The 17660-nt window shown below is 37.7% G+C and overlaps 2 protein-coding genes and 1 long non-coding RNA gene across 5 annotated transcripts in view; 2 read left to right on the top strand and 1 right to left on the bottom strand.

The window, feature by feature from the left end:
• LOC148724267 (uncharacterized) overlaps positions 1-4585 on the bottom strand; it is a 79796-nt gene extending 75211 nt beyond the window's left edge. For both annotated transcript variants that reach the window (XR_015991371.1, XR_015991372.1), the window contains exons 1-2: positions 4470-4585; positions 4112-4328 (exon numbers count right to left, since the gene is read on the bottom strand). This is a non-coding gene — a long non-coding RNA (uncharacterized LOC148724267). The remainder of the gene's footprint in view (positions 1-4111; positions 4329-4469) is intronic.
• On the top strand, positions 623-8016 carry LOC111335508 (paired box protein Pax-6). Of its 2 annotated transcripts, XM_088732149.1 has the most exons (5): positions 623-938; positions 1017-1098; positions 5328-5969; positions 6304-6797; positions 7405-8016. In XM_088732149.1, the coding sequence occupies exons 2-5, from the start codon at positions 1086-1088 to the stop codon at positions 7690-7692; spliced, it is 1437 nt and encodes a 478-aa protein (XP_088588275.1). In that variant the 5' UTR covers positions 623-938; positions 1017-1085; the 3' UTR covers positions 7693-8016. The 2 variants fall into 2 exon arrangements, with proteins under 2 accessions (XP_088588275.1, XP_022797157.1); XM_022941422.2 differs by having other exon boundaries at positions 623-1098.
• A 903-nt stretch (positions 8017-8919) lies between these two features.
• Positions 8920-17521, top strand: LOC111335475 (p21-activated protein kinase-interacting protein 1-like). Its single transcript, XM_088732786.1, has 12 exons — positions 8920-9065; positions 9149-9255; positions 9655-9707; positions 10122-10242; positions 10811-10885; positions 11333-11385; positions 14250-14332; positions 14875-14937; positions 15046-15143; positions 15815-15929; positions 16009-16207; positions 16540-17521. The coding sequence occupies exons 1-12, from the start codon at positions 8976-8978 to the stop codon at positions 16731-16733; spliced, it is 1251 nt and encodes a 416-aa protein (XP_088588912.1). The 5' UTR covers positions 8920-8975; the 3' UTR covers positions 16734-17521.
• The last annotated feature ends 139 nt before the right edge of the window (positions 17522-17660 follow it).

The raw sequence follows: 17660 nt of genomic DNA, 5'->3' as shown, positions 1-17660 counted from the left end.
TCTGTACTCACTACATTGAGCCGAAGTATGCAATTTTTCCTGTTCACTTTCACAAAACATGTCCTTCTTATCTTCGTGCATAATAAATCAAGGTGATGGGTTGCCTAAACCGAAATGATTGACTGTTTCGATCTTTTGCTCTTTGATCTGGCGTGGAAAACGAAAATCTGTAGCAGATGATAGTATTTCTTCCATCAAAGAAAAGTTAATATAGAAAATTACATAAAACGCCTAAATCTTTTGTGCCAACAATAAAGGAGTAAAGGTGGTGTTTATATTCAATACATCATCCAGAAAATGGTACATTTCGATCAAGTGCTGTAAGCCGAATCACACGTCTGATACTGCAAACGCTAACAACAATCGATTGTACAGCAAGCTATGACTGAGACTACCGTAACGACCACAATTCACGAACAAGGTGACAGAGTAAGGCAAAACAGTCGATTAGGGGGTATGAAATTTAGGGGTGTATCAGAAATTGGTACAGGAGGGGTAATTAGATTAAGGCAGATCTACCTAGGGCCTCACGTGGATTGAACAATTTAGCCACCATCTGTTGACTATTTAGTATTCTATTAGCCACATACGACAGATGGCAACTGCATGCTAGAATCCCATGTGAAACGGTCCACAAAGAAGAGCGCTGCGGTTCGCGCAAGATTTGTTGTATTCTCTCTCCACTTGGCCCCATTGCTTAGCCTTGATTTGCAATGTGACTCTATTAATAACCTAAACACACAGCTGTGGTGCTGAGAGAAAAAAATGCTGCTGATTTAATTTGATTTTAAAAAGATTTAAATGGGTATAAATTCTGAGTGAACAAGAGAAGTTAAACACTCATTGAAGGGTGATCACTCGGAGCGAGCAAGCATCAAGTCACATTCGAAAGAAAACTTGACCGCAGGATAATTACTGTTGAAACTTCTGACCACAAGGTATCAAACTCCAGATCGAACAACGCAATTTGTTTAAAACACAAATGTGCTAAACTACCAAACACTTAACTGTTTTAGGCTGCTCTACGATTTCACGTCTCGAAAGTCGAAACAAGGACTGGAAAAAGAAGCCTCATTGCGAAAGAAATGGCACATCTTGGTAGGTACATATTGTGCACTTTATGAGCAATTCCAAGGTCTCATTTTCACTCTACCTCTAAGCTATCATCTCTTTGTATTTAAAGTTACAAGCCAAGGAGAACCTGTGGTTGTTTTTTTCTAATGTGATATTGTGAGTCAATTTACTGGTGAAGTAAGCAGCAAACAACTTAAAAATTAGAAACAAAAATCGAACGGGCTAACTTGCCCTGTGTTACTAACATAAGTGTAGGCGAGAAATCGGAAAAATTTTCTACGTTCTTGAAGCGTATTTCAAACGTTTCCTCCGTGAAACAAGCTAAGCTCGGGCGATGGAAAATTTCGATCTTTTCTTCCAGTTCCTCGTGTTTTGTACACAAACGCTTCTTCGACTTTTGTTGCCCCCAGCGTGGTCTCAAAACTATAGCATTGTCTTGCAAACATAAATATCGGTACACATTAACAGCGATTTGAAAATGAGCATTTCAAATTCTCACACATTTCGTTCTCCGTGGAAGATTCTGTATTTTGTTTGTACAAGTTTTTTACACTGCCCGCTTGCGGAAAAGCAGGTTCAGTCTTGATACATACGCCGTCACGCCTTTTCAATAGAAGCATTCTCCCTTTTCAATACCTGTGTATGGTTAAATAAACGTATTTTGTTTTAATCTTTCACTGTAATTCAATCTTTCGAGAATGGATTCTTCCTAAAAGACGACGTTTCTATGCGACAGCAGAAAGGTTACAGATCAAAAGCTTTTTACGGAACATTGAGTTAAACGGAACGGTCGGGACGAAAAGAAACCGTAAACTGTTTATCATACATGAAGGTTATAGCAAACAGTCATCCTAGTATCCTTGTAAGCTTTTCAAAATTCCTCATTAAGCTTTCGCAGTGAGAGGCATCCTCGCTTTGCATGAGATCGTCGCAGCGATAAAAATTTAGAAAGAAACAACTGTTCGATTGCATAAGGACAGGCTGACCTTCCTTCAATAACCGTAGCGCTCTTGTACGAAAAGTGAAGCGTTCACCTTAAGTATTGTACTACATACATTATAATAATAGTGAAAATCAGATTTGAAGACATCCTTCTTCTTGTAAAATTCGCAGCCCCCTTAGCGATATGAAATATTAAAGTCTTCTTCACTCCCTCAGGCCCCATGGTATGGCGCTGCGTTGAAAATTACCTGAATGCAGGATAGATTTTGGCGCGACGTTAGAATGTTTGTCTTCTGCTCCTCGTTGTTATTACCCCATTTGTGGGTTTAATTGAGCAAGGGCCATCAAAGATGATTTACGGTTTCTTAATTGCTGAGAAAACTAATTAACTGACCACTACGAGAGAAAATAAAGTTAAACGAAAAGCAATTTACCTCAACACGGCCTAGATTTTCATTTTCAGGGCGTGCAAAGCCTTTGGAAAAGGAACAAAGGACGTTAAGAAAGAAGTTTTGAATCCATAACTAAAATAAAGCTATAGCTTCGTTTGAATTTTTTATCGTAAAAGCGTTTGAACGGGGTTCCAGTTTTAAATAGACTTTTTCTTCTCTCAATTCTGTCACGTGAAAAGCCCATCAGAACAACACGAGTAGTGTTCATTTTGTGGTTTTTAATTCTTCAATTCGAACTGTACTCGCGAAGTCTTAAGTACATAAAAAAGGAATCGGTAAATCAGATATTCATTTACACTCATGTTATTCATTTTAACGAGTTAGGCAAACATTGGTTGCCATATATCTTGCATTACTATTTCAAATTATAAAGCACTAAAAAATTCTTTATGACCATTTCTTCTAAATGACAGTATTCAGTGGTTAACACTTTGAGCTAACATGTTCACAGCATTTCCAGGATGGTTTTAATCCGATAAATAACCCGCGACATTAATGTGGCTAGAAAAATAATATCATTAATGAAGAAATTTAAGGCGTATACGTTTTACATCAGTCCTCAAGTAATGTACGAGTATTACAAAATTGTTAATCGCCATGTAGAGTTTTAAACTGAGTAAAAAAAAAAAAAAAAAAAAAGAACAGCTCGAGGGTAATGCTCCTGTGCCTCTGAATATGTTGCAAAATACTGATCTTATAATCTTTTTTCACTCTTACTTGATTGGTAAAAACCAGAGCTGCCATGAATCAAATAAAATTAAAAGTTGGAAGGGCCTTAATGAACAAGTGAAAAATTGAACGTATCATCCTTAATCACGACAAACTAGCCAAAGTGAAATATCAGTTTTCACTTAATTTCATAGAACAGTTCCAGATTAGAGCCTGAAGTTGTAATTCCCAGGAATGTAACTTCGTATCTATCCTTTCTCAATGAAACTGTTTATTTCTTTAGGATTGATGTATTGACATAGCTTGTTACTGTCTACTTTGTATGCCGTCGTTTGACCGCCGCCTGGTTAGCTCAATTGGGAGAGCGCCGGACTGCTGTGCGGGAGGTCGAGAGTTCAATACCGGCCGGACCAACACTCAGGGTCTTATAATTAACTGAGAAGAATATGCTTCCTTTCTTTAACATCAAGAAATGGTTAGATATTCTAGTCTTCTCGGATAGGGACGAATAAATGGAGGTCCCGTCTCCTGCAGGGTTAGGGGCAGGAGACGTTAATTTCCCACGCACGAGATTACTGTGTGATGGATGTCCTCCCCTGGGGTGGGTTGGGTGGGTAACAGGACCCCCGTTGATACCAGTGTTTACTACACTGAAGGGGCTATCCTGTATAAATATAGATGTCTGTCTGTCTGTCTGTCTGTCTATGCACTAATATTTATTCAATCAGCATTGTTTTTTTACTCATTCTATTAATAAATATTTTGCTATTTGTCGTTTTATTTGAATTATTCAAGACGACTTTCCTCACTACTTCGTATGCACACATTTCCGAACATATGAGAAAGGCATGTTCTTTAATACAGCATAAATTTGTAACCTTTTGGCTGTAAGATTGGAATAAGTTCTTTCGGTGGGCTTGTGCGTTAAAAAATCGGCAATGTAAGATGTATATTTGCAGATAATGTTTACTTACCAGAGCTTCAACACTTGTGTACTCCATTACGTGACAAAAAATCTACTGACAAGTTTCGTGACGACACTGGTGAATCGCACTTGGGACTCGTAGATTATTAATTTCGCTCTGTTGATAATGAAAAATTTTCCAACTCTCTGGCCACCTTTCTAGTAACTTTTGGTCCATATCTCTTCGTCTTCAGTTCAGATAACATGACTACTCTTCAAACCGTCCCCTGGAAAGAGGAGTCAGGAAAAGATACTACATAAGTTTATCAAAACAACATTTGTAACCACGCTGTGAATATATTTCATTAGTTAACCGTTCCATCGCCAAGGTTAACGATCATAAATATGCTTGAAAAGCGTATACAAACCTCCTTCCTTTCTCTGTTATCCTATTCTGTAAAGTATTCGCTTAAATGAAGATTTTCTCGTTCAATACAACAACTGAACCGTTGACTGTCGTTGTCTGCATAGTAATGTAGCGATGATTAAAGGTCACGTTACCACTCGTCCCGTGGATTTCCCGCCAAAACTAACTGCTAATTCATTACCAGTCCTAGTAGAAATGTATTTGAAAGCTATAAAGAAGAGAAGAAAGGGAGAATTTTGCCACTTTGAGAGCTAATTTCTACGTTCAGAAGAAAAAACGACAAGAAGGAAAAATGAATGAATGAATTCCTTTGAATGAATGAATTCCTTAGGTAATGCCATGTACTACTTATGCAATTACCTAATAAAGTTGTTGTTGTTGTTGAATGAATGAATGAATTCCTTATTTAAATTGCGCCCTTTCTATACAATATTCAAAGGCGCAGTACCCTCATCAATTTGATAGATACTACACAAAGATAGACCACAACACCGGGCACTACGTGCCCTACTCTTTTCGAACAGTGTGTGGGTTCTTTAACGTCCCACAATTTTTTTTTTTATCACATACAAGGGCTTGTGAGACGGGACCTCCATTTATAGTCCCTATCCGAGAAGACTAGAAAGTCTAACCATTTGCAGATATTATTACAAATAAGGCAGCACTTTCTTCTCAGTTATTTAAAGACCCTGAGTGTTGGTCCGGCTGGATTTGAACTCATGACCTGCCGCACAACAGTCCGGCGCTCTACCAATTGAGCTAACCGGGAGGCGGTTAAAATATTACTTGGTCTTTATTAGCTAGAAATTTAGCGAATGAAACCTTATTTTTATTTAATATAATTATTTTTCTTCGGCAGCGCCTTTTCTTTTCCAAAGTCATGGAGGGATTAACCAGCTCGGAGGACCCTTTGTAAACGGTCGGCCTCTCCCGGATTACATTCGTCACCGTATCGTGCAACTTGCAGCCTGTGGGGTGAGACCGTGCGAAATCTCTCGCCGTTTGTTGGTTTCTCATGGCTGTGTCAGCAAAATCTTGGGCAGATTCTATGAGACAGGTTCCATTCGTCCTGGATCAATTGGAGGAAGCAAACCAAAGGTCGCTACTCCTCCGGTCGTAACCAAGATTGTTCAGTACAAGCAACAAAATCCCACTATTTTTGCGTGGGAAATTAGGGATCGCCTTGTTGAAGAGGGCGTCTGTGATCGAGAAAACACCCCAAGCGTCAGCTCCATTAATCGCATCCTGAGAAACAAAGCTGCAGAAAGAGCCGCACAGTACGCAATGATTGAGCGTGAAAGACAACATTTAGCCAGCATATATGGCTTCCATCCATGGTCATCCATTTGTGACCCAAGTGTTCCGTGGTCTTGTCACGCTTTGCCTCAGCATGAAGACTTTTCACATCATGAATACGAGAGACGGGGCATGGAACCTCCCCCTGGGCTGTCAATCATGGCACCGTCAGAGAGTAGTAACAGCCACCAGGAGCACAGCGAAGGTAATTTATAGGTATATTTACACGAATTTGGCTCTAAAAGACAAAAATATATTTAAAAAGATGTTGATGTATATTTGGAACTAAAGGAAGAAGGTGTAAAAGAGCCCTCGCTATTCTCCCGAAAAAAGCAGCAGTAATCGCATCTAGATCTTTAATTGCATGAACTACCTAATGGTTGCTTGTGCATCAAGTTAGAGCCTGCCATCAGAAAACGTCACCTCGTTCAAATATTTCCTGAAAAGTACGAGAATAAACTAAATCGGCTACCTCGTAGAGAATCCATGGGAATTTCCATACTAATTTTACCGTTCCTTGTGCTTTGACAAATTTTTAGTGAGACTGAAAGAGGAAAATGACGGGGAGCAACGCGAACCGCAGTACACCACCAAAGAAAGAGAGGTCGCTAAAACAGAACGAGATAAACCAATTCTTCAGCGAATTGACACCGAGAATGATCATGAAGACGACTTGGATGAGTTTGAAACCAATATCCAAGAGACCAGCTTCCTTGATGACAACAGTTTTAACAGCAAAAACATCGACAACAACAACAAAAACAACAAAAAAGACAACGACACCGCTGAAACAGACAGCAAAAATTTCAATAACAATTCAGAAAATACCTGCTACAACAGTGAAAGTGAAAGTAGCAAAGATGGAAACGATTCCCAGGCAAATCAGAAAAGAAAAATACGAAGAAACAGAACAACATTCTCTCCCGAACAACTGGAGATGCTTGAGAAGGAATTTGAAAAGTCGCATTACCCAGATGTAGCCACGAGAGAAGAGCTTGCAAACAAGATTGAAATGTCGGAAGCGCGTGTACAGGTGGGACTGAATCCTGAATCTCTTTAAAACACAACTGTCCTTATTCTCCCAAGATCGCATTAGTAATTCTCCTCACTGTCTGCTATACAATTCTCATGATGAAAATTAGGAGAAGTTGGTATTGGATTAACTAATAATCCTGCAGTTTGCCTTATTTTTTTAATCTCGTCGCTTGTGCGTTTGATACCGTTTTGATTTTGTAAGGAAAAATTCTGCCTCGCTCACTCATGGGAGTTTAGGGGAAAAGTTCGCCTTTACAAAAGAATTTTCACATTAGATAGATAGATAGCTTTATTAAAAATCACATGGCAGCCTAATAAGGTTGAATTGCATGAAAACAACAACAATAATAATAATAATAATAATAATTATAACAATAATAATATTTAACGAGGGAGCCCAACTCGCCACAGCGATTTTCAGAGTGGGGCCCTCAGGACACATTATCTGACAGATTACAACATATAAGGGATTCGCATTGCAAAGTTCTGCCAATATGCAGAGCTTTCCAAAGAGGCTACTCATTTCGTTCTGATCTTGCTTAAATGCACAAGCAACTCTTCGGTGACTCTGCCACTCAAAACTTATTTTACTTGTCGTTTGTCAGGTCTGGTTCTCCAATCGTAGAGCCAAATGGCGTCGTCACCAGAAAATAAACAGCTTACCACACATACGCCATTCTTTGTTGGGTGGATGCTACCCAATGTGCACAGAATGTGACATGGCTGATCAACAGTGTACCATAATACCAAGTCCTTACAGTCCGCCGATGAACTCTCTGAGCCTTCTTTCGCCAAACGCTGACCGAATAGGTTCGTCGTCAACTTCCATATTAGGAGGTGAAAATGCGGGGAGATCTTGTTCACCCCAGGACTGCACGTGTTCGCGAGTTTGAGCCTCAAAATTTCAGTTCAAAATAAAATAGTATGGTGGTCCTATTTTGTAAATAGCGTTATGGGTTTTTTTCAGGTTTCTATGGTAACATTAGAGAAATTGTGTGCACTTGGTATTGCGATTTTATTGACAGCCTTATAATGTTCGTGATATCCAATTAATGTAAATATCAAGACGAATAAATAATCTCATTCCAAGTATGATTAGAAAATTCCATTGAAATTTTCGATTATGAGATTTTTAAAGCGTGATACCAATTTACCCCAGAGTAATATTTGTGATTCTTGTACAGAAGTGAGGGGAATAAAACTATGAAAATTTTTCATACGTCTTTTGAAGTGTTCGTTATTATATTTCTTCGACCAGTAGCGTTTCGCGAAGCCGCGAACAGTGTCAAGATCATGGACATCTTGCGACAAAGTTAATTGTCTTTATACCTTGGCCTCGAAAACCGTTCTCGAGGAGATAAGGATGCCCTAAAGTTTTTCAAGGGGTGCTTGAATCAAATTCGGTAAGGCAACCTTGACTCCATTCTGTAGGATATCAACACAGACTCGACAGCAACATACGGTCTGCGGTCGGATCATATGCGGATCATAATAGGGACTTTAAGCAAACCACGACGACTACGGCAACGAGAACGTGGAAAAACAATAGATCTAATTGGCAGAACAATAGCCCAGCACGTGCGTTTTAAACTTTCTACATTTCTTAGCCGTCCTTTGCAAAACAACAACGTGAAATCACCAAAATGTGCGTCTTCTGCGAAGCGAAACCGCGGCGGCAATTTATTTTAATTTACATTTGGAACTCAACGCTACTTTTATGCGTTATGTTGAGTTTGAGGTCTGGCGCCCTACGAGACAGTAAACACATGCAGCCATTTTCGAAATTCTAACTAAAAGTAGAAACTCATTTTTTAATCCACGACTTCCGTGCCGTTGCCGTCCTGACTGCTTAAAGTCCCTTATATCATAGTAGGCGGCGGAGCAGGGCGGGGCCCGGGCAGGGGGCTGTAGCTTCCCCCCCCCCCTAAACAAAAATCTTGGGGGCCTCATCCTCCCACGTGTTTTGGTGGCGAAAATATCGTTAGCTCAGCGTAAAAATTGGTAAGATTTTAGTCTCGCGCTTGGCGAAATAATATCTTTTAACCTATTTTTGAACAGCTTCGGGGTTAGGTTTTCATTAACTCCCCGACATTTTCCTGTTCTCAAAGACAAGTCCAAAAAGGATCCGAAAAGGTCAAGCCGATAATAACCTGGGAACGAGTTCTTAAAATCTACTATGGCAGGACAACATATGGAAGTAATAGTGGGCACCTATGAACAAGTTTTGGTCGGATTTAACGTTGTTGTCGGAGAAGAAGAGCTCGAGGTAACTTTCTCATGCCTAAAATTTAACAGAGAGAAGATCTCTTAAATTACAAGAGAATTCTTTTTGTGTTCATCTCCGAGCAGTACAGGTTAAAACCGATCTTCGCGGAGAAAGAGCATGCGAGTTGTATCAAAAGTGCCGCTAACAATGGCCAGTTTCTCGCTACTGGAAGCTCAGATGAAACAATAAGGTGAGAAAATACCATAGTGAATGTTCAAATGTAAAGAGGGAGAAATATCAGAGATAGATCAGAAATAAGTTCGAAGACCTCTTTGTTCCTCGTGCCCTATTTCATGATGTAGCAACTCAGAGGAGAAACTGCTAATCACCCCTACGAGGTCAACAATGGAACAACAACACCTGATACACCATACTTACCCAGAAAATATTAGGGAAAGATGAACAATTTTGTAACCGTGTTGAAAATCAAGTAAAATATAGAAAATTAGCCAGTGAGGGCGAGGACATCTTTCAGAAATTCACTCCTTTTTCATCCTAACTGCTAGACTTGTAAAAATTGTGTGTTGATATCTCAACATGCACCGCAAAAGGGTAAACAATTATTCCACCACTGTATATACTGATTTAGGTTATACAACATTAAAGATCACAGAGAGCTTGGTGCCTTAATGCAGCATGAGGGTATGTGTAAATTATTAGAAGCATTTATGTGGTTTTCAATAATTACTAGCTCCCAGTCAAACCACCATCCTTAAGGTTTTGTATATTGTCACAGCAATTATGGACTGCTCCCCCTCCCTGCTACTTTTGAAACTTTTGTTGTAATACATTGCAGTTCCCTTTGCTCAGCTGTAGGTTCTGGTTGGAACTTGTTTTTTGTTCAGGGTTGTCAAAATAAACCAGTATCCCACCACTTTCCATCATTTACTCTGAATAATGCACCAGCTCCTCTGAATGCGTGTGGCTCCCACAACCCTTGCCTATACCTTTGACCCCTGGTGCTGCTTACTTTCTATCACAGTCCAGTGCCCATTATAATAATTATGATCTGTATTTTTCTATTTCCAATTCTTAGTGCTCTTTTGGTTTATCTAGGCACAATAACATGTTTGACATTTCATGACAGTACTCATATGCTAAGTGCTAGTGAGGACAATACAATTTGTGTTTGGGAATGTCGTACATGGGAATGCCTTAAAACATTGAAAGGTCACAGGTACTGTACATTGTGTAAGGCCATGATAATTCTAAATTTTGTAAATAATTGTTAAGTGACAAAACTGTGTGATAAATATAAAAAATGAACATAAGTCAAAGGGAAAAGGTTATTTATAACCTTTCTGAAGACCTGGATAAATTCATTTTTCTTTTTTTCTCATGAATGTGTAATACGATAGGAAAATACTGAGTTCCCCATGATAAATTTAAGTCCAGGCCTTCGTAGTCTGTGGACTTACCACTTAGCTACAGTGAACTTGATGTACAGACCTGAATGATAGCTTTCATTAGCAACCAAGCTCAAAATTTGCTATTTTTCTTGTTCTGTTTTCTTTTCCAAACCTTTCCTAAAGAACAGTCAATTCTGAAACTCTAAGGGCCAGGGCTCAACACTAACAGTAGCTAACTAGCCACAGACTAGTAGAAATTCAGTTTTGGCTAGTGGTTCTTTATTTCCATTTGCCAGTTTGGCATAATTTATCCTCATTAGCCATGATAGCTCTGTAGCAAAGCATGGTACAACTGTAAAGCAATGATTAATTGTGATTAGTATATACTTTTCCAAGGGGTCATGTAAATTCAGTTTCTGTGCATCCATCTGGAAGACTGGCACTCTCTGTTTCAAAAGACAAAACATTAAGGTACTGTATTTAACACTTTGTTTGGCTTATGAATTGCATCAAGATAAAAGCCACCTCTAAGTATACCAGTAGCTTTCAAGCAAGTCTACCAAGCTTTGGTAAGCTTTTGGTATCTCCAAAGCAACTTTCCTTTCTATCTTTTTAATTCAACCATTTCTCAAGTAAAGAGTCAAGGAAACATTACTAGAGATAAACAAATTTGTTATCATATTCCTTTGGTGCTGCTGATTTCATTTCAATCTGAATTTCAACTGGAAAACAGCCTTAGCCAATATTTTGATAAGACTGCTCAGTTTATTTAAACTAAAATATTGTACACCACTTTCTACTGATTAAACTACCTGAGTGTATAGTTTTTTTCATATTATGCATAGAGCTTCACCTTTTTTGGCATTTCACCTTTCCTAAAGATAATTTTATTCAAGCAAATTATGTTTTTCCAAACAGAACATGGAATCTTGTGACTGGAAAATCAGCATATGTTACCAATATCAAAGAAGGTAGGTTATATCTTATTCTTGTATTAGAACTCTACTTTCCCTTACTCTGTTAGTTACTTCAGGTGTATATATTTTTGTTTATTTATTTGTTTGTTTCATTTGACCCTAGCTGCCCTACTAGTTACTCTACTTTCCCTTACTCTGTTAGTTACTTGAGGTGTATATATTTTTGTTTATTTATTTGTTTGTTTCATTTGACCCTAGCTGCCCTACTAGTTACTCTACTTTCCCTTACTCTGTTAGTTACTTGAGGTGTATATATTTTTGTTTATTTATTTGTTTGTTTCATTTGACCCTAGCTGCCCTACTAGTTACTCTACTTTCTGTTACTCTGTTAGTTACTTGAGGTGTATATATTTTTGTTTATTTATTTGTTTGTTTCATTTGACCCTAGCTGCCCTACTAGTTACTCTACTTTCCATTACTCTGTTAGTTACTTCAGGTGTATATATTTTTATTTATTTATTTGTTTGTTTCATTTGACCACAGCTGCCCTACTAGTTACTCTACTTTCCGTTACTCTGTTAGTTACTTGAGGTGTATATATTTTTGTTTATTTATTTGTTTGTTTCATTTGACCCTAGCTGCCCTACTAGTTACTCTACTTTCCGTTACTCTGTTAGTTACTTGAGGTGTATATATTTTTGTTTATTTATTTGTTTGTTTCATTTGACCCTAGCTGCCCTACTAGTTACTCTACTTTCCGTTACTCTGTTAGTTACTTGAGGTGTATATATTTTTGTTTATTTATTTGTTTGTTTCATTTGACCCTAGCTGCCCTACTAGTTACTCTACTTTCCCTTACTCTGTTAGTTACTTCAGGTGTATATATTTTTGTTTATTTATTTGTTTGTTTCATTTGACCCTAGCTGCCCTACTAGTTACTCTACTTTCCGTTACTCTGTTAGTTACTTGAGGTGTATATATTTTTGTTTATTTATTTGTTTGTTTCATTTGACCCTAGCTGCCCTACTAGTTACTCTACTTTCCGTTACTCTGTTAGTTACTTGAGGTGTATATATTTTTGTTTATTTATTTGTTTGTTTCATTTGACCCTAGCTGCCCTACTAGTTACTCTACTTTCCCTTACTCTGTTAGTTACTTCAGGTGTATATATTTTTGTTTATTTATTTGTTTGTTTCATTTGACCCTAGCTGCCCTACTAGTTACTCTACTTTCCATTACTCTGTTAGTTACTTCAGGTGTATATATTTTTGTTTATTTATTTGTTTGTTTCATTTGACCCTAGCTGCCCTACTAGTTACTCTACTTTCCATTACTCTGTTAGTTACTTCAGGTGTATATATTTTTATTTATTTATTTGTTTGTTTCATTTGACCCTAGCTGCCCTACTAGTTACTCTACTTTCCGTTACTCTGTTAGTTACTTGAGGTGTATATATTTTTATTTATTTATTTGTTTGTTTCATTTGACCACAGCTGCCCTACTAGTTACTCTACTTTCCGTTACTCTGTTAGTTACTTGAGGTGTATATATTTTTGTTTATTTATTTGTTTGTTTCATTTGACCCTAGCTGCCCTACTAGTTACTCTACTTTCCGTTACTCTGTTAGTTACTTGAGGTGTATATATTTTTGTTTATTTATTTGTTTGTTTCATTTGACCCTAGCTGCCCTACTAGTTACTCTACTTTCCGTTACTCTGTTAGTTACTTGAGGTGTATATATTTTTGTTTATTTATTTGTTTGTTTCATTTGACCCTAGCTGCCCTACTAGTTACTCTACTTTCCCTTACTCTGTTAGTTACTTCAGGTGTATATATTTTTGTTTATTTATTTGTTTGTTTCATTTGACCCTAGCTGCCCTACTAGTTACTCTACTTTCCGTTACTCTGTTAGTTACTTGAGGTGTATATATTTTTGTTTATTTATTTGTTTGTTTCATTTGACCCTAGCTGCCCTACTAGTTACTCTACTTTCCCTTACTCTGTTAGTTACTTGAGGTGTATATATTTTTGTTTATTTATTTGTTTGTTTCATTTGACCCTAGCTGCCCTACTAGTTACTCTACTTTCCGTTACTCTGTTAGTTACTTGAGGTGTATATATTTTTGTTTATTTATTTGCTTGTTTCATTTGACCCCAGCTGCCATACTAGTTACTCTACTTTCCATTACTCTGTTAGTTACTTGAGGTGTATATATTTTTGTTTATTTATTTGTTTGTTTCATTTGACCCTAGCTGCCCTACTAATTACTCTACTTTCCCTTACTCTGTTAGTTACTTGAGGTGTATATATTTTTATTTATTTATTTGTTTGTTTCATTTGACCCTAGCTGCCCTACTAGTTACTCTACTTTCCGTTACTCTGTTAGTTACGTGAGGTGTATATATTTTTGTTTATTTATTTGTTTGTTTCATTTGACCCTAGCTGCCCTACTAGTTACTCTACTTTCCCTTACTCTGTTAGTTACTTGAGGTGTATATATTTTTATTTATTTATTTGTTTGTTTCATTTGACCCTAGCTGCCCTACTAGTTACTCTACTTTCCCTTACTCTGTTAGTTACGTGAGGTGTATATATTTTTGTTTATTTATTTGTTTGTTTCATTTGACCCTAGCTGCCCTACTAGTTACTCTACTTTCCGTTACTCTGTTAGTTACTTGAGGTGTATATATTTTTGTTTATTTATTTGTTTGTTTCATTTGACCCTAGCTGCCCTACTAGTTACTCTACTTTCCGTTACTCTGTTAGTTACGTGAGGTGTATATATTTTTGTTTATTTATTTGTTTGTTTCATTTGACCCTAGCTGCCCTACTAGTTACTCTACTTTCCCTTACTCTGTTAGTTACTTGAGGTGTATATATTTTTGTTTATTTATTTGTTTGTTTCATTTGACCCTAGCTGCCCTACTAGTTAAGTGGTCCCCTGCAGGGGACAGCTATGCTGTGGCCATTGGAACAAAAGTAGTTGTTTACAAACTTGCTGTAAGTACACTCAGATGCTAAATATAGTTTGCAGTTCATTCAGGAAGCAACAAGCATGCATGTTTATTCAGACGCGGAAAGAAACTTTTGGATTTTGAAATGTGGTAAAGGCAGCAGTGATGAACACTCTAGTATTATTTAATATTGAATTGCTTCTATGCTATTTAATTATTTGGCCTAGTTTTTGAATGAGTTCCCAAAGCTCACTAGTCCTTTTTACAGTTGTGGGCTTGGTGGTCAAGCCTTTGAACAGGAGTGAGGCTTGGGGTGACCTTGTTATGATAGAGATGTTGCTGCTTTTCAAATGCAAATTACTTTGTTATCATGCTAACTAGATACAGGTCTCTATCACAACAGGGTCACCCTTAGCCTCACTCCTGTTCAAAGGCTTGGCCACCAAGCCCACAACTGTAAAAGGGACTATTGGTATTATGTCCTACCACAAAGTTGGAAACTGGCTCCGATTTAAATATCTTTGATTTTTCTGTGTTCCATTCTCATGAAAAATTTTGAACATTTTTCTTTACTTTGATCATATTTAGACGGCTGCCTTGTCCTTTACAATGGAGTTCTCCAGATATGTATTGGCTTTGGAGTTTCTATCGGTAAGAGAACAACATTTTGATGTGTTTGTAATGGCAGTTACATTATGTTCATCTTAAAGATCTGTAATGTACTTATTTCTGTGTGTTTTTTTTTTCCAACCACCTTAGGAAAATATCCTTGCTGCCGGTGGAGAATTTGAAGGGATAAGAATATTAGATATTGAAAGGGAAGAGTGTCTCCAGATAGTGAAAGGACATGAAAACAGGTGGGGAACTTAAATTATCCATGGAAAGAAAGAAAGGCAGGAAGAAAGACCATAACAATCTTGTCTGAGCAGTAGTTTCTGTTTTTAGGCTTAAGCCTTGTAACCCTGTTTCTTAACATTTGGGACCTGGGAGCTCTTTTTCATGATTGTCAATAACTATCCTTTTCTATGTTGTTCAATACTGGAAATTTAATGTTTCTTTCAGGCAGTCTTCAAAATTTGGTCATTTCTTATATTTCCTTTAAGTTTCTGCAAATGGTGAATTAAAATTGTAGGGGGAGTTAACTTGAAATTCATTTTTCTTTTTATTTGTTTAGTTCTGCACCAGGCAGTACCCTTTTTGCTTAAAATACCCTCCTCTTGACTCACTGTGTATAACCCAGGAAGTCTCTTCAAGAAGTGATTCTTTTTCAACTCCTCCGCATGAGTATGATTCTTCATCCACGTCACAGATGACCAAAATTATCTCCTCTTGGTTGTTTAACTGATTTAAATCAATTTAACAACCAAGAGGAGATAATTTTAAATTACTACCACGTTTCCCTTAAATTGCGTCTAAGGAAAGGTATAGAATTGCTAACGGAGTCTTTTTGATCAAGGATTGAACTAGGTACTACAATACCTGTGATAGCGCAGTAAATGTAATAATTTTTTAATTGGCGTCTTTCTAGGGTAAAAGATCTTTGCATGACAGACGATTTGCTGAAAGAGGAAACTGGGCGTTTGTTGTTGTTTTCTACATCATCCGATGGAGATTTAAGAGGCTGGACTTTCAACCCTAAGAACGTAAGAAGTGACCTTCTTTCAAGTGAATCTTAAAATCTCGTATATCCAATTGACTTTTTTTTTTCTCGCCATTTGTAAGTTTGAAGAAGATGCTAAGCTTGTAGCGAGATACCAAGTGCCTGGAAGACCGACATGCTTAACGGTCGTGGGCAGGCGATCGGTACCTGCTGCAGCAAAACCTGAGCTCGAGAAAAACGCTGTGGAGTCCGACCAACCTTTGAAGGATAAGAAGAAAATAGAGAAAGGAAAGAGTGAAAGAAGAACCACAAGTGTTTCAGGTATTTTGGTTCTTTGGCAAATCATAAGTAAGCGTTGAAGTTTTTAGAACAACCCGTAGCAGCTATTCTGAGACGATACCTTAAGACTAAAAACAAGTTTTTGAATAACACAGTTAGGATTCTCTTGGTACACTTTGCTAGATTTTCAAGACTGGCCCAACCCAGATTTTAAGTATGAAAAATACAGATTGTCGTTATTGTTGTTGTTATATATATATATGTAAATGTAAAAATGTCAAAAACCTTATCTTTGAATCGGAGAGTGCTCTACAATCATATGGAGCTTTGTAAACAATTATTTAGGAAAATAAATATATTTTTTTACTCTTTAGCCGACGAACCCAAAAAGAAAAAGAACAGAACAAAAAAAAAGAGAAAGTCCGCTAAGAAACGAGGGGATTCCAGTCTTAAAGTGACAGAACGAATGAGCGCCACTAAGGAACAAACTAAAGATGAAAGTGACTTGACGGAAGGAACTGAAAACGGACAAAACGACGATAGTAATGCTAGTGAGGAAGACGAATGAAAACAAAGAAAAGCGTCGAACCCACTTTACATTGACATACTCCCAGAGAAGCTTTGGATTCAGTAAAAGGCCGTGGACAAACACTTCTGCCCCTTATTGGTTCAGCTTACGATAAGTCCACATGGTAGTCCGGTTCAGATAAAGGGAGAGTGACTTTAAATTACGTGTTCAAGCGCGGAAACGTGCATGCAAGAGATTCGCCTTCTGTACGTCTCTCTGCGCTGCTGCCCTGGCTCACCTGTCTGAGTTCCTGTTTTCGAGGATGAGTCTGTATTGAGCTGAAAAGACTTTGACGCTCAGCCTATCAAAAAAGTACGATTAAGTGTGGTTTATATTTACTCAGTAAGCTCTCTAACCATTATGTAATAAGATCACTCTGAAGGGTGAAAAACTGAAATCCACTATGGTTAAGTCAAACGTTAAATATATAAAGGCAGGCGGGTAACGAAGATCAGCAAGAAGAGTAGCGCTTTAATTGATGGCTTGACCAGGTGCGTTTAGTGTTGTTCGTCCGTCATTCAAGGAAATGCCTTGTTCTATACTAAGCAGTGACTTATTGAAATGGAGATTTGCACCATGACTAGCTTAGCTTCGTGATAGAAACGAATAAACAAGCGTGCGTAGTAAGAGAGATTGTTCTCATAATGATATAATCGCCAAGGGGCTTTATCAACCGCGCAAGGAGAATGACAAGAAGCAAGTGTCATCTTTAGTCGCTTCGTGGTTCGCGTGAAATAGTTTTCCCACATTTGTTGTATGAAGATTACAAATAAATCAGTTTTCCCATATGTCATGTGGTATGAGATGCAGCGAACTAAACACCGATACAGTAATACTATTGCAGATCTCTGTTTCAACTTTGGACAGAAAATTGTTTTACAAAGTAAATTTTTTCAGACTGTCGTTCTTTCTTCCTCCTCGTCTATG

The sequence above is a fragment of the Stylophora pistillata genome, chromosome 9 (genome assembly GCF_964205215.1).
Source record: "Stylophora pistillata chromosome 9, jaStyPist1.2, whole genome shotgun sequence".
Taxonomy (NCBI): domain Eukaryota; kingdom Metazoa; phylum Cnidaria; class Anthozoa; order Scleractinia; family Pocilloporidae; genus Stylophora; species Stylophora pistillata.
This window is presented reverse-complemented; position numbering and strand designations above follow the sequence as displayed.